We start from the raw sequence: 20184 nt of genomic DNA, 5'->3' as shown, positions 1-20184 counted from the left end.
GTTAAAGAAAAGTGGTCTTTTGGAATTAAGGATTTCCATAGCTCTGCCGTGCCCTGAAACAACGAGGCAGCACGAGAACCCCGTGAATTCTGAACGGAGGTCCCATTATATTCCCACGCCTGTCACTCTCAATCTCAGCGTCCTCGGACCCTCAGGAAACACGAGTTTGCCCCAAACGGGGGCTTGTGAAGGAGCAGGTGGCCACAGAGGAGCCAGTGATGGCTCGCCCCCCCCCAGCTGCGCGGAGGACAGTGTGGAGGCGCCCCCCCCCTTCCCCCGGGGTGCTCTCGTCCGTCTTTGGGTGGCGTCTCTGAGAGTGTCCCAGCCATCTGGACCCTGAGACGCACTAGCTGGTAACCCAAGGAACCCCATTAGTAAGCAGTTAAGGAGACCCAGATCTCCTCCCAAATCCACCCTGATCACTCTGATGGAGAGAGAGAAACCCTGGACAAGAGAGCACCTTCCTGGTGTGGGATCAAAGTGGACCGCAGGCCACAATACTTCGGGCTCCAAAAGACAGTGGATTCATAAGAGAAATCACGGCTTTGGCTTCTGACTTTGAGGGCGCAAGGAGATCTGGCCTCCCCAGTCTCCTTGCTTCCTCCTCGAGGCAGGATCTGAAACGCGAACTGTTTGCTGAGAACCTAGAACATCAGACACGGAGAGACAAGCACGGCCGAAACACAACCCTCTCGCGTGTAGGGCCCTCGGCCTAGTAAGTGGAGTAGAGCCTGTGACGAGTTTTAGCCTCACTTGCCGATGTCGTTAGTGGGAGGGGAGCCCTGGGGTCACAGGTTTGAGCCTGGACTCAGCAGTAAGAGAAGGCTGGCTCCTAAGCGGGAAATAAGTTAGTTTTGGGCACAGGGAATGAAGAGCCATGAAAAGGCCTGGTATGTTGATGTGAAAAGTGTTGTAAAGGGTCGAATTTATCATTTCACCATTTTTTTCATTGTACTTTACTCAGAGCTCTGCACATAATGCAGCCAGCAGCTACATTCTGTCCTTCTCGGAAAAACGATGACGTTCATTTACGTGTAGTCACTGCCCAGTGGACACAGGCCACAGGTTATTCTGGAAATGCTGACACCTAAAACGATGCTTATATCGCTTATGTTGCCTGCATATCAGATCTAATTACTAACGTGCATGACTCTTTCTCAAGAGAAGTGAACCGTGTCTGGGTCGTATGAAATTTGCGAGCTAAGTTGCATCAAGACGTTACCCTTAGGAAGCAAACAGGATATGTTTCCTTGGGCGAAACCTTCCCTGAGCCCGGCAGCCGTGCTGGGTGTAAGCGGTCAGCTGACAACATGGTGTGGGCTAGTTCAGTCTCCCCGCAGGGACCGCTGTCTGTCATCTGTAAAATGAGCACAAGACGCGACACAAGACCCGGCCTCCACGGGCTGCCAGGGCAGAGAGTCCTGTTGGCTTCAGGGAACGAGGCGGGAGAAGGATGCGTGTCCTGGGAGCAAAGTCCTCACGCTTGGTACCTCATGACCAGTCGGCCCCCTGGAAGCTTCTGTCTTCAGAGAACAGGTTCACACGAGGGCTGAGACCAGGCACTGAGCGAGTCTGCGGACGTGTGTTCAGAAGCCGCCGGTGCGGAGTCTGCTGGACAAGGATGGACGGTGACCCCATCCACCGTCGGGTGGATGTGTGAGGGGCTGAGTCGGGAGAGGGTTGGTGTGTCCACACGGGCCCTTCCACACCCAGTGCCCTGTGTGGACGCACGCAGGCTGTCAGTGCACACCCGGGCTTTGGCCTGGAGCCCGCTGGCCCTGGAGCCCCGGCTGAGTGTTCTGGGGGTGGAAGGCAGGTGCCCAGTGAGCCCACAGCTTGCAGCCCGGCGGAACCTGTGGCAGGGACCACGTGCCCGGCACACGCCTGCCTGCTCGGCCTGTGACTCCCTCCCCGCCCCCCGTTCTGTTCTTGGAGAATATATTTAGTCCATGCAAACCTTTTATCACTTTGTATTTATTGAAAATTGAGGTGTCTTTTCCTTATTTGTGTTTTCATCACTTTCCTGACTTCCCATTCTTTAAAAATCCCCCTTCACCTAATTGTAACTTCAGTGAATCCTGTTGGTTTTAACCTTTTATTTAAGGGATGTAGCATTTTGTTGCCGTGTATTAAACCATTTATTTTTTTACTTTGAAATTTTCACCATTTTATTGGTCATTTTATTGAAAGTTATCATAGGGAACTAATGTGAATTGTTTAGAGAAGAATGTATCCGAATCTTTTTGTGGGTGAGGCCGTCCGTCCAGTAAGCACCTGTTCCTCAGTTTTCAAGACCCAATAAATGGACATGAAAAGTAGTTTCATTTTCTGAAAACATAGAATTTAAGCCTGTTGGAAACTAACCCAGAAAATTTGGAGATCTTCTCAGTGTCAAAACCTGATTCAGGAAAGAACACAGGAAGTAATGAGGCTGAAGATTATTAAATGTGTATGTTGACCACGTGTTTGTTACGTTCTTGCAAAGTCGATACTTATATAGTGGCAACAGATGAGAACATCGTTGCTTATCAGAGCAAAGTTCAACAGCTGGCCATAGGCATACAGACTTACAGTCATGAAATATTTATTATGTGGACTGGTGTTTTAGCCAGCCGCCCTTTCTGTGACATGCAGGTCTCGTGCGTTCTTTCAATTTTATTTGGAATTAAAGGCTAAATTATACACTGGGACCCAATGGAAGCTCAGGCAGAACTCTGCCCTTTTCCTGCTGTCACGGCTGCTTCCCCCACCACCGCCCCCGCCCCTTTGGAAGTTTCTGCTCTAGATACCCAGAACCAATACAACAGAGAGAGAGAATCCGTTTTTAAAGTTACAGGGAACTCTTACAGTCCCCTTTGCCCAAGATGCCTGCTGGGCTGTGAACCCGTCCCTCCCTGGCTCTCCCAGCATTCCCCTCCCACACCCCCCTTTCTCGCCTGGCTGGGCGTGTGCAACCGGCACAGATTACTACCCAATACTGTCCTGAGTTTTAGGCACCCAGACTATGAAAGCGACCAGAAGCCGCTCATACCTCTGTATGTTCACAATGACTTTGATGTAAACGGGGTCGTTGAGCACTAACTATAAGCTCACTGCTTTGCACTTAGCGCTTAGGGACATTGATCGCTGAAGGGTAATTATCACAAGTGTTTCTGGCCTTAGCTTTGAGTCTAGAATAAAACTCACATTTCCTTTACAATATTTAGCCCTTTACAAGCATTTAGCCCGATGCAACATGATACGCTGTGAGAATTGGAATAATCTGGAGACTATGGCTATTTTTAGTATCTAACTATTTCTATTACAGCAGTTCATCAGGATGTTGGTACCAAATAGTAGCTGCAAGAATTCGGACAAATTGTGATTATTTTTAAAATTAGCATGTCTGAAAGGTATGTTTTGGGGATGGCAGCTTTTCAAAATTAGTGTGCTTCTCAGAGTATAAATAGTCAAGCCACTGGTTCCCTAATGTAAATGTTCCTATAGCCTTTATTGTGGGTGAGGGTTTGAAGAAGGCAAGATGGTAGGCATGTAGTGGGCCCATGAAGATGGAACGTTCTAGAATCCATGGAGCAGCACGTTTGGAGAAAGTCACTTCAAAGAGCTGCACCTCAGATTGTCTTGTGAAACACAAGGTCAAGGTGGGCGAAGTAGGTAGAAGATGAGCATTAATGTACTTTCCGTTGTAAAAGAACCTTGTTTTGATTTGAGGGCAGGGACCTTTAAAGAATGGAAAAGCGTGACACACTGCAGAGTCAAGAGTCTTCTCGCTGGGTCCTTGTTGTGACCTCCCTCAGCTGAGCCCTGCGTGGGGCGTTCCTCCACCAGCCTGAGCCCCGGGGGACACTCACACCAGGAGTCTGTGACGGACTGTCCCCACTGTGTGACGACTGGAGCCTGTCGGCCAGACTGGGGGGCGGTGGCCTTGTTCTTGAGGGCCTGGATGGACCCTTGGACCGTGCTGGCCAGCTAGGAGGCGGGAAGAGGGGCCAGCCCTGCATCACAGGGCAGGGTGGCCACAGGGCTGATGGTGGCCCTGTGCGCAGCTCAGAAGGCCCTGCAGACCAGGGGGCAGACCTCGGTCCTCCCGCCTCCGTCCACACCGCTCCTGGGTCCCCAGGGCGGGCCACGTGGGGGTCACACCCGTCCTCCGGGGGTGATGGCAGCAGAGGTCCTAACCTTTATGCTCCTCGTGCTCGGCGTTCATCTGCCTCGATGTCTGGTTGGGACAGCGTACTCCTGATCGCCTCCTGCCAGGGGCCAGTGCTGGCGTTATGCCTGCGAGAGAAGCGACACGTGGCGGGATTTGGGGCCCGCGGTGAACACCCAGGCGCTCGGGCGACTGGTGGGACGCGCTAGAGCGCAGGCTGGGCGAGAATGTGGGGCCGGTGTGCCCAGGGCCCTGCGCTGGGACAGGCCTGCCATGTGCGGTGTGGGCGCATCGAATCGGGCCGCGGCGTGCCTTCCGTGACGCGATTTTTGTGTGTCAGTTGCGCCTCAACAAACCGGGAAAGGAATAAAAATAAAACAGGAGCTTGGGGCTATCAGGCCTCTTTTCTTTCTGCCCCTTCCCTTCACCTCCATCCATCATCCTTGGAAGCCTGGGAGGTCGCCGTGCATGGGAGCCACTTACAGGTGTAACATGGGAGCCCGCGTTGTGCAGTTGTCACGTTCGGGGCAGTGCAAGGGTCCTGAGACAGAGACACAGGGGCACAGAGACAGGCACAGAGGCAGAGACACAGGGACACAGATATAGAGACAGAGAGAGACAAAGATAGAGAGACACAGAGACACAGAGACATAGAAATAGAGAGACAGACACAGAGACGGAGACACAGAGAGATAGAGACAGAGACAGAGACAATCTCTTACTTGACACGGCAACGGCCGCAGAGCCCTCACCTTGGCCGGCGTCCAGCGCCAGGGTTTCAGGGTGAACAGGCCCAGTGTGGCCTCCACGAGTACATTACGTGTCACTGAAGTAAAATAAAAAATCCGGTCACGCTGGCCGTTCACCGAGTGCCCAGCCTGCAGTACAGTGGACATTCCCCTCGGCAGGATGCTGTGGGGACCGCAGCACCCAGGGGCCTGTGACGTCCAGTGAGGGCACACAAGAGCCCTGTCTGGTCCACAGGGTCGGGGAGGCCGCCTGAGGAAGGGCCTGTGTAGGGCCGAGGGGCGCTCGGCCGCGGACACCCCCCAACACAGCGGGCAGGTGGGGCCAGGCCACGGGCCCCGGTGCCCCAAGGCACGAGCACTTCAGGTGACGGAGCTGTGACAGCCTGAGGACAGGGGTCGAGAGATCAAGAGGTCAAGCTCGAGGTGCGGGGTGGGGTGGCCCTAACGCATCACAGAGTGAGTGGCCACCATGAGCAAAAGCGGCTTCCTTCCATCAGCTGCCCTGGCCGGCGTCCCCCGGGAGCTCGCGTCCCCGCCCGGCCGTGGCCTGTCCTGCCTGCACCCCCTCCTCTGTGTGCCCTCTCTCTGCCCCTCCCCCACTCACTCGTGCTCTCTCTCCCAATAATAAACTTTAAAATGCATATATATTTAAATCCCAAGCCAGAGGCTGTCAGGATTCTACATGCAATTTATGTCAGTTCTTGTTTCGGGAAACTCATCGTTTAGAGGAGAAGGCAGCTACCACAGACTAATTTAAAATTTAACTGCCACAGCCTTCGGTGTCTTAGTGCCAAATAGTCTTACTGTCCACTGTTCTCTGCTGACGCTGAGGACATCACGGTCAGCCCAGCAAAGGGGCTCTGATGAAACCATGAGGTGTGTAAGCCGTGTGTTAGGTGTCTTTCCGCCAAGATGGAAATGCAGCTTTGTCTAGGAGATGCTTTCTGCCCTGGCAGGAAGCCAGGCAGGGTGGTAAAGACAGGCTGCGTCTGTCCCGTGCCCCTGGCAGGGCGCACTGAGAAAGCCTCTCTGTAGGTTACACTGGAGACATGACTCCGAGGCCGTATCTGATTTCCTTCATCTGAGTCATGACTGCCCCTGCGTGTCCAGGAGTTTGCATTTTGCTGGTGGTGTTTATTTTTTTTTAATTTATCTGCTTTGAGAGAGAGAGAGAGAACAAATGGGGGAGGAACAGAGAGAGAGGGAGAGAGAGAGAATCCGAAGCAGGCTCTGAGCTGTCAGCACAGAGCCCAGGGCGGGGCTGGAACCCACGAACCGAGAGATCATGACCTGAGCCGAAATCAAGAGTCCGACGCTCAGCTGACTGAGCCACCCAGGCGCCCCTGCTGATGGTGTTTTTTAACTCCAACCCCCGAGGAAGTTTTCCTTCATCTCCTACCTGAAAGTTACCACAAACGTCTTTTCTGCTCAGTCGCCAAATATGTGTGCCTGGGTGTGGTAGCTCTCACAACCTGTGTAGCTGTACAGGTTGTTGTTTGTTTTGCTTTTCAATGTTTATGTTTAAGCGAGAGGGAGAGAGAGAGAGAGAGAGAACGCGTGGAGGAGGGGCAGAGAGAAGGAGAAAGAGAACCCCAAGCAGGTTCTGCACCGTCAGTGCAGAGCCAAACTCGGGGCTTGACCCCACGAACCGTGAGATCACGACCTGAGCCGAGATCAAGGGTTGGACGCTCAAAGGACTGAGCTCCCCAGGCGCCCCCCCCCCCCCCGTCTAGGTTTTAAATACGGCATTAAAAAAAATTTTTTTTTAATGTTTTTATTTATTTTTGAGACAGAGAGAGACAGCAGGGGAGGGCCAGAGAGAGAGGGAAACACAGAATCGGAATCAGGCTCCAGGCTCTGAGCTGTCAGCACAGAGCCCGATGCGGGGCTCGAACCCACAGACTGTGAGATCATGACCTGAGCCGAAGTCGGACGCTCAACCGACGAGCCACCCAGGCGCCCCTAAATACGGCATTTAAATAAGCTGTGTTGTTTTCCTGTATCAGCTCCTACAGAAGGTGCCCTGCCCCACACTTCACCTTCCAGAAGGTTAGGAACTCTTTGCCACCTGGTGGCTTTACGATCTGGGAGCGTGAAGAAGCGTGTGTGCACAGACGCGGGCGGGGCTGCCTGAGCATCACCCCTGCAGTTGCCATCTGCACCCCGCGCGGGCGCCCCTCCTCCACCTGGGTGCTTCACCGTCTTCCGCAGGGAGACCAGGGAACGGCGTACGGGGGGAGGCCCGGCGTGGCCGTCCTGCCCCAGCCCCATACCGTCGTGAGACCGCGGTCTGCGTGCCCTAGCTCGCCATCACCGTTGTGTGCTGTTTGCTTCCCTGGTGCGCAGGGATCCGCCCCCGCCCAGTGGAGCTGTGTGTCGCGTGCGCAGGGCGGCCCATCTGCGCGGTCCCACGGGTGTTCTGTGTTTGCACAACCGCCGTCTGTCGGGGCGTGTGCCACTTCTGTTACGCCTTCCCTCCCAGCTCCAGCACGCAGTTCCTCGCCTCACCGCCCCACCAGCATCTCCAGCAGGCGGCGTCCCACACCCTTCCCGACCTCAGAAAGGGCGTCTAGGACGCCACCCCACGCACTGGGCTCACTGTGGCTTTTCCGTAGCAGTCCTGTGTCAGATTCAGAATGTTCCAGTACCGTTTCTGCTTTGCTACAAGTTTTTATCGTGTTTCCTTGGAATCTGTTTAGTAATGCTTCGTGTAGGGTCATGGGAGGGACTTCCCGCAGCTGGCCCCTCTCTGAAGGTCCCCATCAGGGTCTGGAGTGAGGACAGATCTCACTGTCTGTTCTCTGGAAACGTCTATATGTAAGTTGGGTGTCGTTTTCTCCTTATATGCTGAATAGAAATAACAGGTGAATCCACATAGACCTGAAGTGCTTCCGCAGGATTATTTTTAACTAAAGGTTCCATTTTTTAAATAGAGACAGAAAATTCTCTGTTTCTTCATGTGTCCATTTTGGTAAATTATGCTTTTCTCAGGATCCTGCATGTCATAAAATTAATTAGTTGCATAGACTTGTTCAATGTCTTTTTATTCACTTAACGGTGCAGGTGCACCATCACCTACACCTGTCACGCCCTGGCTGGTGACTCATCTGCCTTCCCTCGTCAGCCAGACTTGCCAGCTGTTTGAACTTGTTGACGTCTCTCTACCGCATTGTTTTCTTTCTTTATTTTCTGCTCTTATGTATATTTCTTCTACATTCATTGTGTTTAATTTGCTGTTGTTTTTCTAGCTTCTTCTGGTGAGTGTTTACATCATCGGTTTATAGCTTCCTTCTTTCCTGATACATTTAAGAGTATAAATTCCCACTTAAGTAGAATTTACTGGCATCCCATATGTTTTGAAATGTTATAATTTCATCAAATTTAAAATGAGTTATTTTCTTATGGCAGAAACAGTATCTACTCATTGCCCTAAAGTTGGAAATCAGGAAAGTACAGCAGGAAAAGCCAACCTATGCTCGCACCTTCCAGGTTAACACCGTTAACGTGCCGGGTGTGGACTCACGCTATCATAACGTGCGTCGTTTTCCTTTTTAAAGATACGCACACAACGCATACACGCCTGTGTGTGTGGAAGAGTGTCGTGTGCTGATCGCTTCACGGCCTCTTCTTTCCTGTGACTATTTCATACTCTTAACACGGAGAACCGTTAGCGCGCTTGCACTAAGCACCCAGAATAGGAAATAAGCCACCAGGTACACGTGTGGCTTCGCCAAGACCCAAGGGAATCAGTGACCAGCTCTGGGCGCAGCGCGGCTGACAGCGAGGACGCCCCTGGTCACCTGCCTTGTGGCCCCCCAGGGAGCTCTCCTTTGAGATGATAAGATGATAATAAAACACAGTATGGATCACTTTTCTCCAGATAAACGAAGGCGAGCACATAGATTTTGAATAGACAACAGTGAGGAGAAATTTATGTATTTAGTTAGTTAGTTTAACCGGACCTGGGAAATCAAAAATGAAAACAAAGACAAAAAACAAGGACTTCCATAAGCAGCGGTCACCTCTCAAACATTGACATTTTGTAAGACCAGTTTGGTCTGTCAGCCATACCTCGCAGGTCCCCTGCCAAGGCACGCTACATCAAATAGAATAGAAAAATACCGTGTTCAGTTACTCCCTGGTGATTGAGGGGAGAAAACACACTGCTCGTGGGACTGGACAGCCGTCTATGTCATGATTTCCTGGGGAGTGACTTTGGCCCCATGCCAAGTTCAAGGTATGGCCATCATGTGTATCACGAGAAAGAGCTGTCATTCAGAAATCAGCAGTGACTTTTTTCTCCCGTTTCCAGGACACGGAGTCTAATTCGGCAAGGGCACAAAGCTGGCAGGGTGGGGGCATCTGTGTCACCTGAGAGAGATGGGGACTCAGGCCCATCTGGACAGACGCTTCCAGCGAGCGGTGTGGTGTGTCCGCCCAGCCGGGGACGCGGGGTGCAGGTTGCGCAGTGGACGCGGGGTGCCCGGAGCGCCGGAGGGAGTGACCTGTACCGTTGAGGCGCCCACAGTGCCATCACCTGCCGGTTCGTGTCTCTGACGCCGTCAAAGGGCTCGTAGGAAAGCCACCCGACGGACCACCCCATGGAGCACAAGGTAGACATCTTGTGCCCAAGTTCAGAGGTCAGGGTGGACGCCCTTGAGTAGAAAGTAGAGGGAAATAGATTTTTATTCAGCCTACTAATCGTGTTGATTACAGCAAATTTCAGCTCAGTAAAGTTGGCTCTTGTGCCGTGTGTCACCAACTTCACACACAGTGTCACTTCCCACCCGTAATCCGTCACAGGCAGTAGAATGCTGCTCAGACAAATCTAACGAGAACTGGCTGAACAGGAGACTTTCTGGCAAGTGTTGGGGTCCCAGGTCTGCTCAGGCAAGGCCTGCAGGGTGCTTAGCTGGCCATGATGCACTGTGGCCATGACATGGTACGTATGCACTTGTGGGCTCTGTGATTGCAGGATTTCCAGGGTCACGGTTTCTGCTCGGTGGCCGTGTCCACCATCAGGGCGCTTCCAGCCAGAGACCCAGTTGTTAGCACTGTCTGCCCACCACCGACCCATTTCTGCAGACCAAGAGCCCAAACGGAATACCTCTTGCTGATTCCCACGGGCAAGGTGCCACTATTTATTGTTTATTCTCACATCCAGTGAACTCTTACAAGGCACCAAAGTAAAATTAAAAAAATAAATAAACAAGAATTAATGTTTTTTCCCCCAAGGCCACAGTACTGAAAATTTACTCCCAGTAAAATTGCAACAACTCTTACATCCTTGAAACCTCACCATTTATCCTAATTATAGCAACAGTCAATGTGTGTGTGTCTGTATCTACACAGGACCTTCTAGAAGAACACGTCAGCTATTCATTTAACGGTAAGTCCCAGGTTCCTTGATCACATAATTAGTTGAGATAAAGTTGAGAATCACTGAAGTAAATGTTTTAAATTCCTTTTCTACCGAATTTGCAAGATTCCAAGCAAAAACTTTTTTAGCTTCATCTGTTTGTTACAGTTCCATCCACAGAAAGTGGTTGTATTTGAATTTTTGTTTTTATAGATCAGGATTTTCACGATCAACCAAAGAGAAGAAGAGCTAGAAAGCATAAATCAAAGAAAAATTTTAAAGATCCCAATAATATTCATGGAGAACAAGAAGAATTAGAGAAACAGCAGAGTCTTTTGCAAGAAAAATTGCAGCCCCAGTGCACAGATGGCCCCACCATCAGCAGAAATAAAAAAAGGAAACTGAAAAAGAAACAGCAAATTAAAAGGAAAAAAGCAGCTGGCGTGATCACCAAAGCTTCTGGCGTCAACTTCCTGTACCAGCCTGAGCAGAGCGACAGCGAACGCGACGTCGAGCAGCAAAGTGATGGCGAGGACGGCGCAGACGCCCGCGAGGGGGATGGCGCAGACGCCCGCGAGGGGGATGGCGCAGACGCCCGCGGGCACTGCAGTACAGACACCGGTGAGGAAAACCATAAAGACAGCAACGAGGAAGGCGTTAAAAGTATCAATGAAAAGGCGGCTGGTATCCTGAATTTTCTAAAGTCAACACAAGAAATTTATTTTTATGACGGTATGTTTTTTCTGTTCTTTTGAGTAGCGGCATCCACTTATTTGGAAAAGTAAACAAAGAGGGTAAAATATTTAAGTGTTTAAAATACAAAACATTAAGATATTCAATAGTCAAAATAAATCACTAGTTTCGAGGCAAAAATGAGAACATTTAAGTTCCCTCCCCCACAGCTGGGGAGTGGCCTCGTCCTCGCCAGGCAAACGACAGACATGGCAGAGTCCTGGCAGGGCTGTGGCCCAACCATAATTGGCCTCGCCGTCCCGATTCCTCTAGAGCCTGATCGCAGAGCAGGGTGGCATTCTCGGCTGTATTTCCCAAGCAAAGGCAAGTCCAGACCGCAGTCCGACGAGCTCACGTTCCCTCCATCAGCTCAGAGGGAGGGCGGGAGGCACGGCCGGCTCCTCTAGGACACACTTCGTGTCACCCCCCACACGCGACTTGCTGATTTGAGATCCTCGGTGAGCGGCTCTCTGTGTCGACCGGGGAGACGAAGGACAAGAGCCGATATATTCTCACGGACAGTGACTCCTCCCACTAGTGTTGGGGTTACCGCCAGCCGACTTCCGGACCAGGAAGGGACGGGTGCACACGCAGAGCCCCGCGTTCACACCAGGGACAAAGCGCTCACAATGAACCGTTGCCTGAGTCAGGGCCGGGGTGGTTAGTGCTCCCCGTTCCCGCGAGAATCTGCCAGTGCCGTGTGCGCGAGGTGCAGACAGACCGGCTGTGTGATGACCTGGGAGGCCAGGGACTGATTTAAGCAAGGATGTGGAAGGACCACTGTCAACAGAGCAGCGGAACCATGTCCCCCCGTTAGCACGTGTGTCAGTACTTTGTACGAACAGGTTGAAAACATACTTAGCAACCGTCCAAATGACGCTAATAGGAAGACCGTGAATGCAGTGCAGAACGGGAGGCTGGAAAGCTCTCCGTCCAGGATCTGTTCCGTGTGTGGGACAGTGTGTGTGGCAGGCAGCCTGTCCTGCCGGGGAGCTGGGACAGCCAGGTTAGGTGCATAGGGCATCCGCGAGGTTCTGGGGAAAAGCGCCTCAGGGGACAGATCCTAGAGGACATGGCAGCACGTGAGGGTCGAGCCAGCATTCCACAGCCACCCTTTCCTCCAGGCAGTCTGCCAGGTCTGCACATGGGTCCGAGTCTGCTGAGAAAGGGGAGCGGGAGGACCACGCGCTCTGTTGGTCTCTCTCAGAATCTGCCAGACTGCACGCCAAGGGATGCGAGGTGGCCGGGAGCACAGACGTCTTGGCAGTTTTGAGGTGCAGACGAGGGTGACCAGGGTTGACCCCTGGGGCACCACAGATGGCCACGGGTAGGGCAGAGGACAGGCGCGTGTGGCCAAAACCACGAGAGAGGAGAGCAGGGGTGCGTCCGCAGGTGCGGAGGGCACGGATGTGACCAGACAAGGAATGCAGAGGCCTTGATTAAGGAGCTCACAAAAATAGGGGGAAATGGAGAAAAACAGTGAAGAATTAGAGAATTTCACCAGATAATTTTGGTCTGCTAGGATAATCACACGGAAATTCTGAGAAACAGAATCACTGAAATGACGAACTCCATGCCGGGTGTAAACAGCCCTTGGGTTCAGCACAAGAGAGAAGTAGCAGCTGGAAGCAGACCGGAGTGGTGTCCGTAAGGGAGGGTGGGAACAGCAGACGGGATCGCACTGGGTGCCGGGACCCAGGAGAAGGGGTGACACTTGTGGTTGGCGTCCAGGCCGGGGTGCAGGGGCCGTGTCCACACGACAGTCGGGAGCTCTTCAAAGTGGGTAAAGGCCATCAGGTCATAGACTCAAACAGCTGTGTGAACTCCAAGCAGGATTGAGGCAGAAAACACCACCCCCAGGGGGCAGTGGGGTCTGACTGTTTGCCGCTCAGCACAAACGGGGGGGGGGGGGGGGGGGCCTTTGCTCCCGGGCACCTCGGCCACCTTCAGAGCTCGGCCGTGTCCCTGCGGCCCAGCTGCGTGTCTGGAAGGTGTTGCGTGAGACCCATGCACGGGGACGCCGGCCCCCACCGTCCTTCAGCAAGTGGCGTGTTGTGTGCGGGTCAGTGCTCTGCTCTGATGATGGCTCCTACATCCCAGACGGCTCGTTCCAAGTGGAAGTGGGTTACACTTGAAGCTTTCCTTAGGAGACGAAAGCTTACCTTCGGTTTAAAGCAGAAACATAAAAATGTGTTTCTAAGTGCTCCTCCTGGCTTCGTTTAGGTATCTGCCAGGATCCAGGCTCCGCCGTCCTCCTGGAAACCACTCAGGAGCTATTTAAGCATCTTGACAGTCACGGCCTGTCCCCCTCAGATGTGCTCCTGCTGGATCACATGAAAAGCCTGTTACTTCTGCAAGATACCCAAGGGCTGAAACGAGCCCTCGAAATGTTCCCGGAACGCTGCACACTGCCGGCAGGTATGTATTGACCGCTTAGTCCTTATGCTGCTGCAGATGCTTGTGTCCGTGTTGGTCCCGAAAACTTACGCTCCACCAGGGCGGTCAGGAATCAGAAAACGTGAGGACGCACGTACGGCTTGGGAGAATGGAGGAGCGTGGTCCTCGTGTCCCTGCTTGCTGTAAAAGCAATTCACAAGTCAGGGGCGCCTGGGGGGCTCAGTCGGCTAAGTGTCGTGATCTCACCGTTCCTGAGATCGAGCTCCGCATAGGGCTCTGTGCTGACGGTGCAGAGCCTGCTTGGGATTCTCTGTCTCTGCCCTTCCCTCGCTCATGCTGTGTCTCTCAAAAATAAATAAATAAGCTTAATAATAATAATAATAATTCGCATGATAGATGCAGAAATGCCTGTGCAACCTGATTTTCCAGACTTGTGAGCTATGAACTAATAGTTTATTGGGGCCAAATATTGTCAGAGAAAATTTCTCGTCTCTTTCTTCCTTCTCCACCACTGCATTGCTAGAAGGTAAATTTTTTCTATCCTCTGAACACCTTGAAGAAGGGTGAATTGTAGGGTTTTCCCTGGTTACTCGCTCAGCCTCGATTGCTGATTCCACACCAGCTGTTGGGTGCAGAAGCCACCTGTGCGCAAGTGTTCCCGACACCATGGTCGTGACTTCTCGTTAGTAGCTTGAAATGGGCTGAGGTGGGGACGCCAGGCCACATGAATGTGCAGATAGCAAACCCCAGAAAATCGGGGTCTCTCGAGCGCCCCTCCCATGCACACCCCAAACAGGCGCTGGACACGTGTTCAGACGCATGAACGAAAAGGGGCCTGCCAATTTCTTTGCGGGAATGCCAAAGTAGCCGTGATGGCGGTCCCACCAGAAAGCTCGAAAGCTCGGGCTGCACCCCGGAGCCCAGACATCCCATCAGGAGAAAGGACAGGCGAGTGCAGGGAGGCGCCTCCGAGGTCGGGTGAGTGATGGGACCGCGAGCCTTCGTTCTCACGTTGAGGGGCTCGGTCACCGAGCCCCGGTCCTGGCGGAGCTGGCTGCTGGAGCCCCTCCCTGCCCCTCTCTGCTCCTCTCTGCTCTCAGCTGCCGCAGCCTCAGAGACCTGGGCAGGTGAAAGCCCGCCCTTGGGCACGGTGTCCCGGCGCGGAGACGAAGACGGGATGAGGAGGTGAAACACGTCATGTATGCACTGGGGCCGCAGCCGACAGAGAAAGAAATCCGCAGGAGGGGACATTCTTGCAGCCGAGGACAAATGCGCAGGGATGGAGTGCGTCGGGTGCCATGTGGTGGGAGCAGGTGGTGGCAATGGACAGGCAGGAGAGAGGCCTTCCTGGCCGTGGTGTCGGCCCCGGTGCAAAGTCGAGCCAAGGCACGAGCAAGACCCCAGCTGTCGGGTTGAGACCAGAGTGAAGTGTCCGGAGTGGGAGGCCAGGGGCTTTGATTGTGCTCTGGCTGAAAGAGGCCGTCCGGAGGTGTGGTAGGTTCAGGTCGGCTGTGCAGGTGGAACCCACAGCATCGCTGGCTGACCAGGCGTGGGGCCTGCACCCCCGGAAGAGCCTGGTGGCCAGTCATGAGCTGTGACACTCGGGGTGAGACAGGGACCCTTGGGAGCCAGGGTCACATGCTGACTGGACACCCAGCTGGGGGACTTAGGATGAGGTCCTTCATGGAACAGAGAGGATGGAGGCTGGAGACCCCGCCCAGGGCCACTGCAGGGGGAGGCCAGGGGGAGCCTGAAGGGAGGGGTTTCAAGATGGCAGCATCGCAGCGGAGGAGAGGCTGACAGACCCCAGGGCCCTTCTGCTGAGGAGCCGGGCTCGCTGGGCACGGGGCAGCCATAGCTTCCTCGGAGAGCTCAATCCAGGGTCCGCATTCATTGTTGGTTGTCCTATACTGAGCATTTAACTAATTTAAATTTCCGGAAGTTGTTTCTCAAATTGTGAAAAGCCAGTTTTATTAAATTAAATATGAAGTTTTTGTGAGATAAACCTAAGTCACTTAAAAATTTTTTAATTTTGGGGGGCACCTGGGTGGCTCAGTCAGTTGAGTATCTGACTCTTGATTTCGGATCAGGTCATGATCCCAGGGTCATGGGATCAAGCCCCAAGTCAGGTTCCATGCTGAACGTGGAGCCTGCTTGGGATTCTCTCTCCTCTCTCTCTCTCTCTCTCTCTCTCTCTCTCTCTCTCTCTCTCTCTCTCCCTCTCTCTCCCTCTCTCCCTCTCTCTCCCTCCCCCTCCCCCTGCCCTTCCCCCACTCCCATTTATACTCTTTCTCCAAAATAAAAAAGAAGAAGATAAACTACATTTAAAATGTTTTTGTTACTTTTTTGTGTGTTTCTCTCACAGAGGCCTTTCTTATGCATTGCTCTGAAACGTGTCAGAAGAGTTTTCGGTAGTAATTGGGGATTTAGCAGAAATGTTTCTCTCGGTTTCTTATACTGAAACCATCAGACGTGTTTTGTCTACAAGTGCACTTACTTTAAGTGATTGGCAGAACTAAAACTTACATATGAAGCACTTTTCTTAAAAATGGATTCCCTTTTGTGTATGTAGGATATACATTTAAATTTTTTCTTTTTTTTAAGTTTTTAATTTATTATTAATTTTTTTTGAGAAGGAGAGAGTGTGAGCAGGGGAGGGGCAGACAGAGGGGGAGAGAGAGTCCCAAGCAGGCTCCACACTGTCAGCACAGAGCCCGATGCGGGGCTGGAACTCACAAACCGTGAGATCTTGACCTGAGCCAAAGTCGGACGCTTAACTGACTGAGCCCCCAGGCACCCCTGCATTTAAAATGTTTCTATTTCAAGCAATTTTATTAAAATTAAGAATAAAAAGAAGTGGGGTGCCTGGGTGGCTCAGTCAGTTGAGCGTCCGACTTTGGCTCAGGTCATGATCTCATGGTCTGTGAGTTCAAGCCCCGCATCGGGCTCTGTGCTAATGGCTCAGAGCCTGGAGCCTGCTTCCGATTCTGTGTCTCCCTCTCTCTCTGCCCCTCCCCTGCTCGTGCTCTGTCTCTCTCTGTCTCAAAAATAAATAAAAACATAAAAAGAAAAATTTAAAAAAAGAGAAGTTGTAAATGGTGAAGCTTTGTTTTCAAACACGGCATGTCTGTCCCCGACTTTTCCCTGGAAGCAGCGTGGGAAGCGTGGGGAGCGGGTGCGTGGTCTGTGGGCTGGGCGCGGGTGGCGGTGTCCTGGAAGCCGGCGCAGGGTCCTCCCCCGCCAGCTCAGTCATTACCGTTCCTGACGCTGGGATGTCTCATGTGGCCGGGCCCTGGACAGTCTCCTCGCAAGCTCAGTGCGTGTATTTAGTGTGCGGACAAAGCACATCTCACCATATACGCGTGCACACATGTTACCACCAATATCAGCTGCCACTACTGTGTGTCTGTCACGCACGCTGCTTTATGCCTCTCAAGGGACTGAGGGGCCAGCATTGTCACCGAGGAGACGAGGCTGCAGGGGTCAGGCCGCCGTCCCAGGCAGAAGGGCGCCTTCAGAATGGCCTTGGCCGTGTGCCTCTCTTTGCTCGAAGCAGCACCTCCCGGCAGCCCTGGCTGCGTCCGACTTGACCTGCGGGGGGATGCTCCCTAGGACAGCGCCTGCTTGGAGAGGGTCAGCGGGCCGCTGTGCGTGGCGGCCTGCGACGTGTCAGAGCGCCTAGGAGGCCCGGCACTTGTGAAGAACCTGCACTGGAAGACGGACCAGCCCTGAGGCGGGAGACGGGCCAGTGGAGCCAGAGGCAGGCTGGGCGCCAAGGTGTATGGGCCGGCTCCCGCGTCTCAGCACCTGTGTCCCCGCGTCCTCACTTAGGATCCTGCTTCCGACCTGCCAGCAGCCCCTCACCTGTGACACATGGCTGTCTACACTGGGTTCCAGTCTGCCTTGTGGTCTTCCTGGAGCCCGGGTGGTCAACATGATATCGTACCCGGATGTTCTGAAGGTGCGACAGCTTGTAGACCAGCGGGGCTCTCACCCACGTGAAGTTCGGACGTCCAGATGTGCCGTGTCCTGTAGGACTCACGTGCGGCATGTTCCTGCCAGCACTGTTTTCGTGCCAGAGTTGTGCTGTTTTAGGCCCATCTCAGGTTTTATGCCTGCAAAACGATAAATCACCATTTTTATTTGGGGGCTTTCTTGTTTGGTTTTATTTTTGGTTTTGTTTTGTGTTTGCTTTGCAGACCATGCCAGAGTGCTCGTGGCCTTCTTTAATTACTGGATCACACACGTCCTTCCTGAGAAACAGTGAATAGAATCGGTGCATCTATTTGAGAAGAGCTAACATTTGGCCAGAAAATGTAAAAGGCAAACATGAAATCGACAGAGACATGATTCCTGCGTACAAAAAGACGGAATCCCCTAAGTTTTCTTCACAGCCCAAATGGAACGTAGCCCAATGGGAACGTTGAAGACCTCACCGCCATGTTATTTATTCATGTGTTGTGCACAGCGGGCAAGATGCGATCTGAGACTTTAAGTGAGAAATTGGGATAAAATGGAAATTTCTCACTTATCTGAAATTGCTTGTCTCAGATTACTACCCAGTGATCCTGTTTTTCTGATTCTGCTAAAAATTGAAAACGGATTTTCTGTTAAATAAACTACAGTTTGAAGTTGTTATTTATTTTTATAAAGCTTAAATTGCTTTGTATTTGCAAGTCTGTGTTCTAAGAACACCTTGTAGACATTAAATGCTCTGGTTTCAGTAGCTTGGCTCTAGTTGAGTTTGTTATTTTCTTCCTTGTTTCCTCTTCTCTACTTTGAGAAAATCCCCAACATCATCCTGCTGTTGGATCTTTCCTATTGTTCTGGTGACAGTCACCTATGTTTAGGATTACTGGGTTTTTTAAACATCTGTCAACTGACACACTTTTTAAAAAAATTTTTTTTAATGTTTATTTATTTTTTGCGAGACAAAGTGTGAGAGGGGAAGGGGCAGAGGGAGAGGGAGACACAGAATCCGAAGCAGGCTCCAGGCTCTGAGCCGTCAGCACAGAGCCCGACGCGCGGCTCGAACCCACAAACTGCGAGATCGTGACCTGGGCCGAAGTCGGACGCTCAACCGACTGAGCCACCCAGGCGCCCCATCAACTGACACACATATTAGGAAATCATTGGCTCTCTATGAAAAACTATTTTTTGTGGTAAAATAGACACAAAGTCACCATATTAGCCATTTTTAAGGCTAGGATACTCAGCCACTATTTTAAGGCTGGATAACGCTCCACTGCATGGATACACCGCATTCTGCTGGTCTGTCATCTGTTGATGGACATTTGGGATGTTTCCCATTCCTGTTGTGAATGATGCCGCCCTGAACATCACACACACAACCATGCGGACACTTGTCTTCCCGCCTCCCGGGGGTAGAAGTGCCTGGTCTGACGGTCACTCCGTGCATGACTTTTCAAGGAACTACCAGTCTGCCGCCCACAAGGCTGCACCGTGCCACATCCACTAGCCCCTCGCCGAGGCACCATGGTCTCCACATCCTCACCGACACCGTTACTTCCTGTTTCCTTGATAGTGTCCATCTGGACAGCTGCAAAGTGTCTCGCGGTGGTTTGGGTTCACATTTCCCTAATGTTGAATGCTTCTCATGCCCTTGTTGGCCATTCTCTTTTTTGGAGAAATACAGTTGATATCATTGTCCGTTAGCGAATGGGATTATTTGTCTCTTTGTCATTGGATTATAAGAGTCCTTTCGTATTCTGGATATTAATCCCTTATCAGAGAAATGATCTCGTAGTGTTTCTTTCCCATTCTGTGACTTCTTTTCTCTCTCTCTTACTACTGTTCTTTGATGCACAAATTGTTTACATTTTGATGGAGTCTAACTTAATTATGTTTTCTTTTGCTGCTGGTGCGCCTGGTGTTGTATCCAGGAAATAACTGCCAGACGAGTATCATTTTTCCCTCATGTTTTCTCCCAAGAGTTTTGTAGTTCTTTATAACTCTTACATTTAAGTCTTTGATCTGTTTTGAGTTAATTTCTATACATGGTGTAAGGTAAGAGTCTAATTTCATTCTTTTGTGTGTGGATGTTCAGTTTTCCCAGGATCATATATTGAAGGGATTGTCCTTTCCCCATCAAATGGTCTTGCACCCGCGTTGAAAATCATTTGACTGTGTATGTGAGAGTTTATTCTGGGCTCTCTGTTCGACTCCATTGGTCTGTGTGTGTCCTTATGCCAGGGCCACACTGTTTTCATTACTGTAGCTTCGTAGAAGGTATGAGATTAAGACGTGTAAATCCTCCAACTTTGTTCTTTTTCGAGATTGTTTGGGCTATTTGGGGCCCCTTGAGATTCCATGTGAATTTTCGGCTGGGTTTTCTATCTCTAGAAAAAACACCTTTGGTATTTTTATAGGGATTTCATGGGATCTGGAGATCACTTGGGGTGGTATGATCATCTGAACACTGTTATTTAAGTCTTCTATTCCATGAACATGGGACATCTTTCCATTTATTTCTCTACCTAAATTCCCTTTACTGATGTTTTGTAGTATTCGGTGGACTAGTCTTTCTCTCCATTAAGCTTATTGCTAAGTTGTTTTCTTTCTGATGCGATTGTAAATGCAATTGTTTTCTTAATTCCCTTTCAGATTGTTCGTCACTAGTACAGACTTGCAGCTGGTTTTTGTATATTGGTTTTATATCCTGCGGAATCCATACATTAGCTCTAATCACGGTGTGTGCACACATTCTTCAAAGTTTTCTGCGCATGGGATCATCTCATCTGTGAAGGAGATCATTCTTTCTGTTCCTTCCCTTCCAG

At 51.5% G+C, this 20184-nt stretch overlaps 1 protein-coding gene across 1 annotated transcript in view; it reads left to right on the top strand.

The window, feature by feature from the left end:
* Positions 1-18113, top strand: part of ERICH1 (glutamate rich 1) — a 50722-nt gene extending 32609 nt beyond the window's left edge. The window contains exons 4-6 of the mRNA XM_043557184.1: positions 10472-10990; positions 13214-13408; positions 17587-18113. Coding sequence (XP_043413119.1) covers positions 10472-10990; positions 13214-13408; positions 17587-17654 — 782 coding nt within the window. The 3' untranslated portion in view covers positions 17655-18113. The remainder of the gene's footprint in view (positions 1-10471; positions 10991-13213; positions 13409-17586) is intronic.
* Positions 18114-20184: the final 2071 nt, after the last annotated feature.

Source organism: Prionailurus bengalensis, chromosome B1 (genome assembly GCF_016509475.1).
Source record: "Prionailurus bengalensis isolate Pbe53 chromosome B1, Fcat_Pben_1.1_paternal_pri, whole genome shotgun sequence".
Lineage (NCBI taxonomy): Eukaryota > Metazoa > Chordata > Mammalia > Carnivora > Felidae > Prionailurus > Prionailurus bengalensis.
The sequence above is the reverse complement of the archived record's forward strand: the minus strand, read 5'-3'. Positions and strand labels throughout refer to the sequence as shown.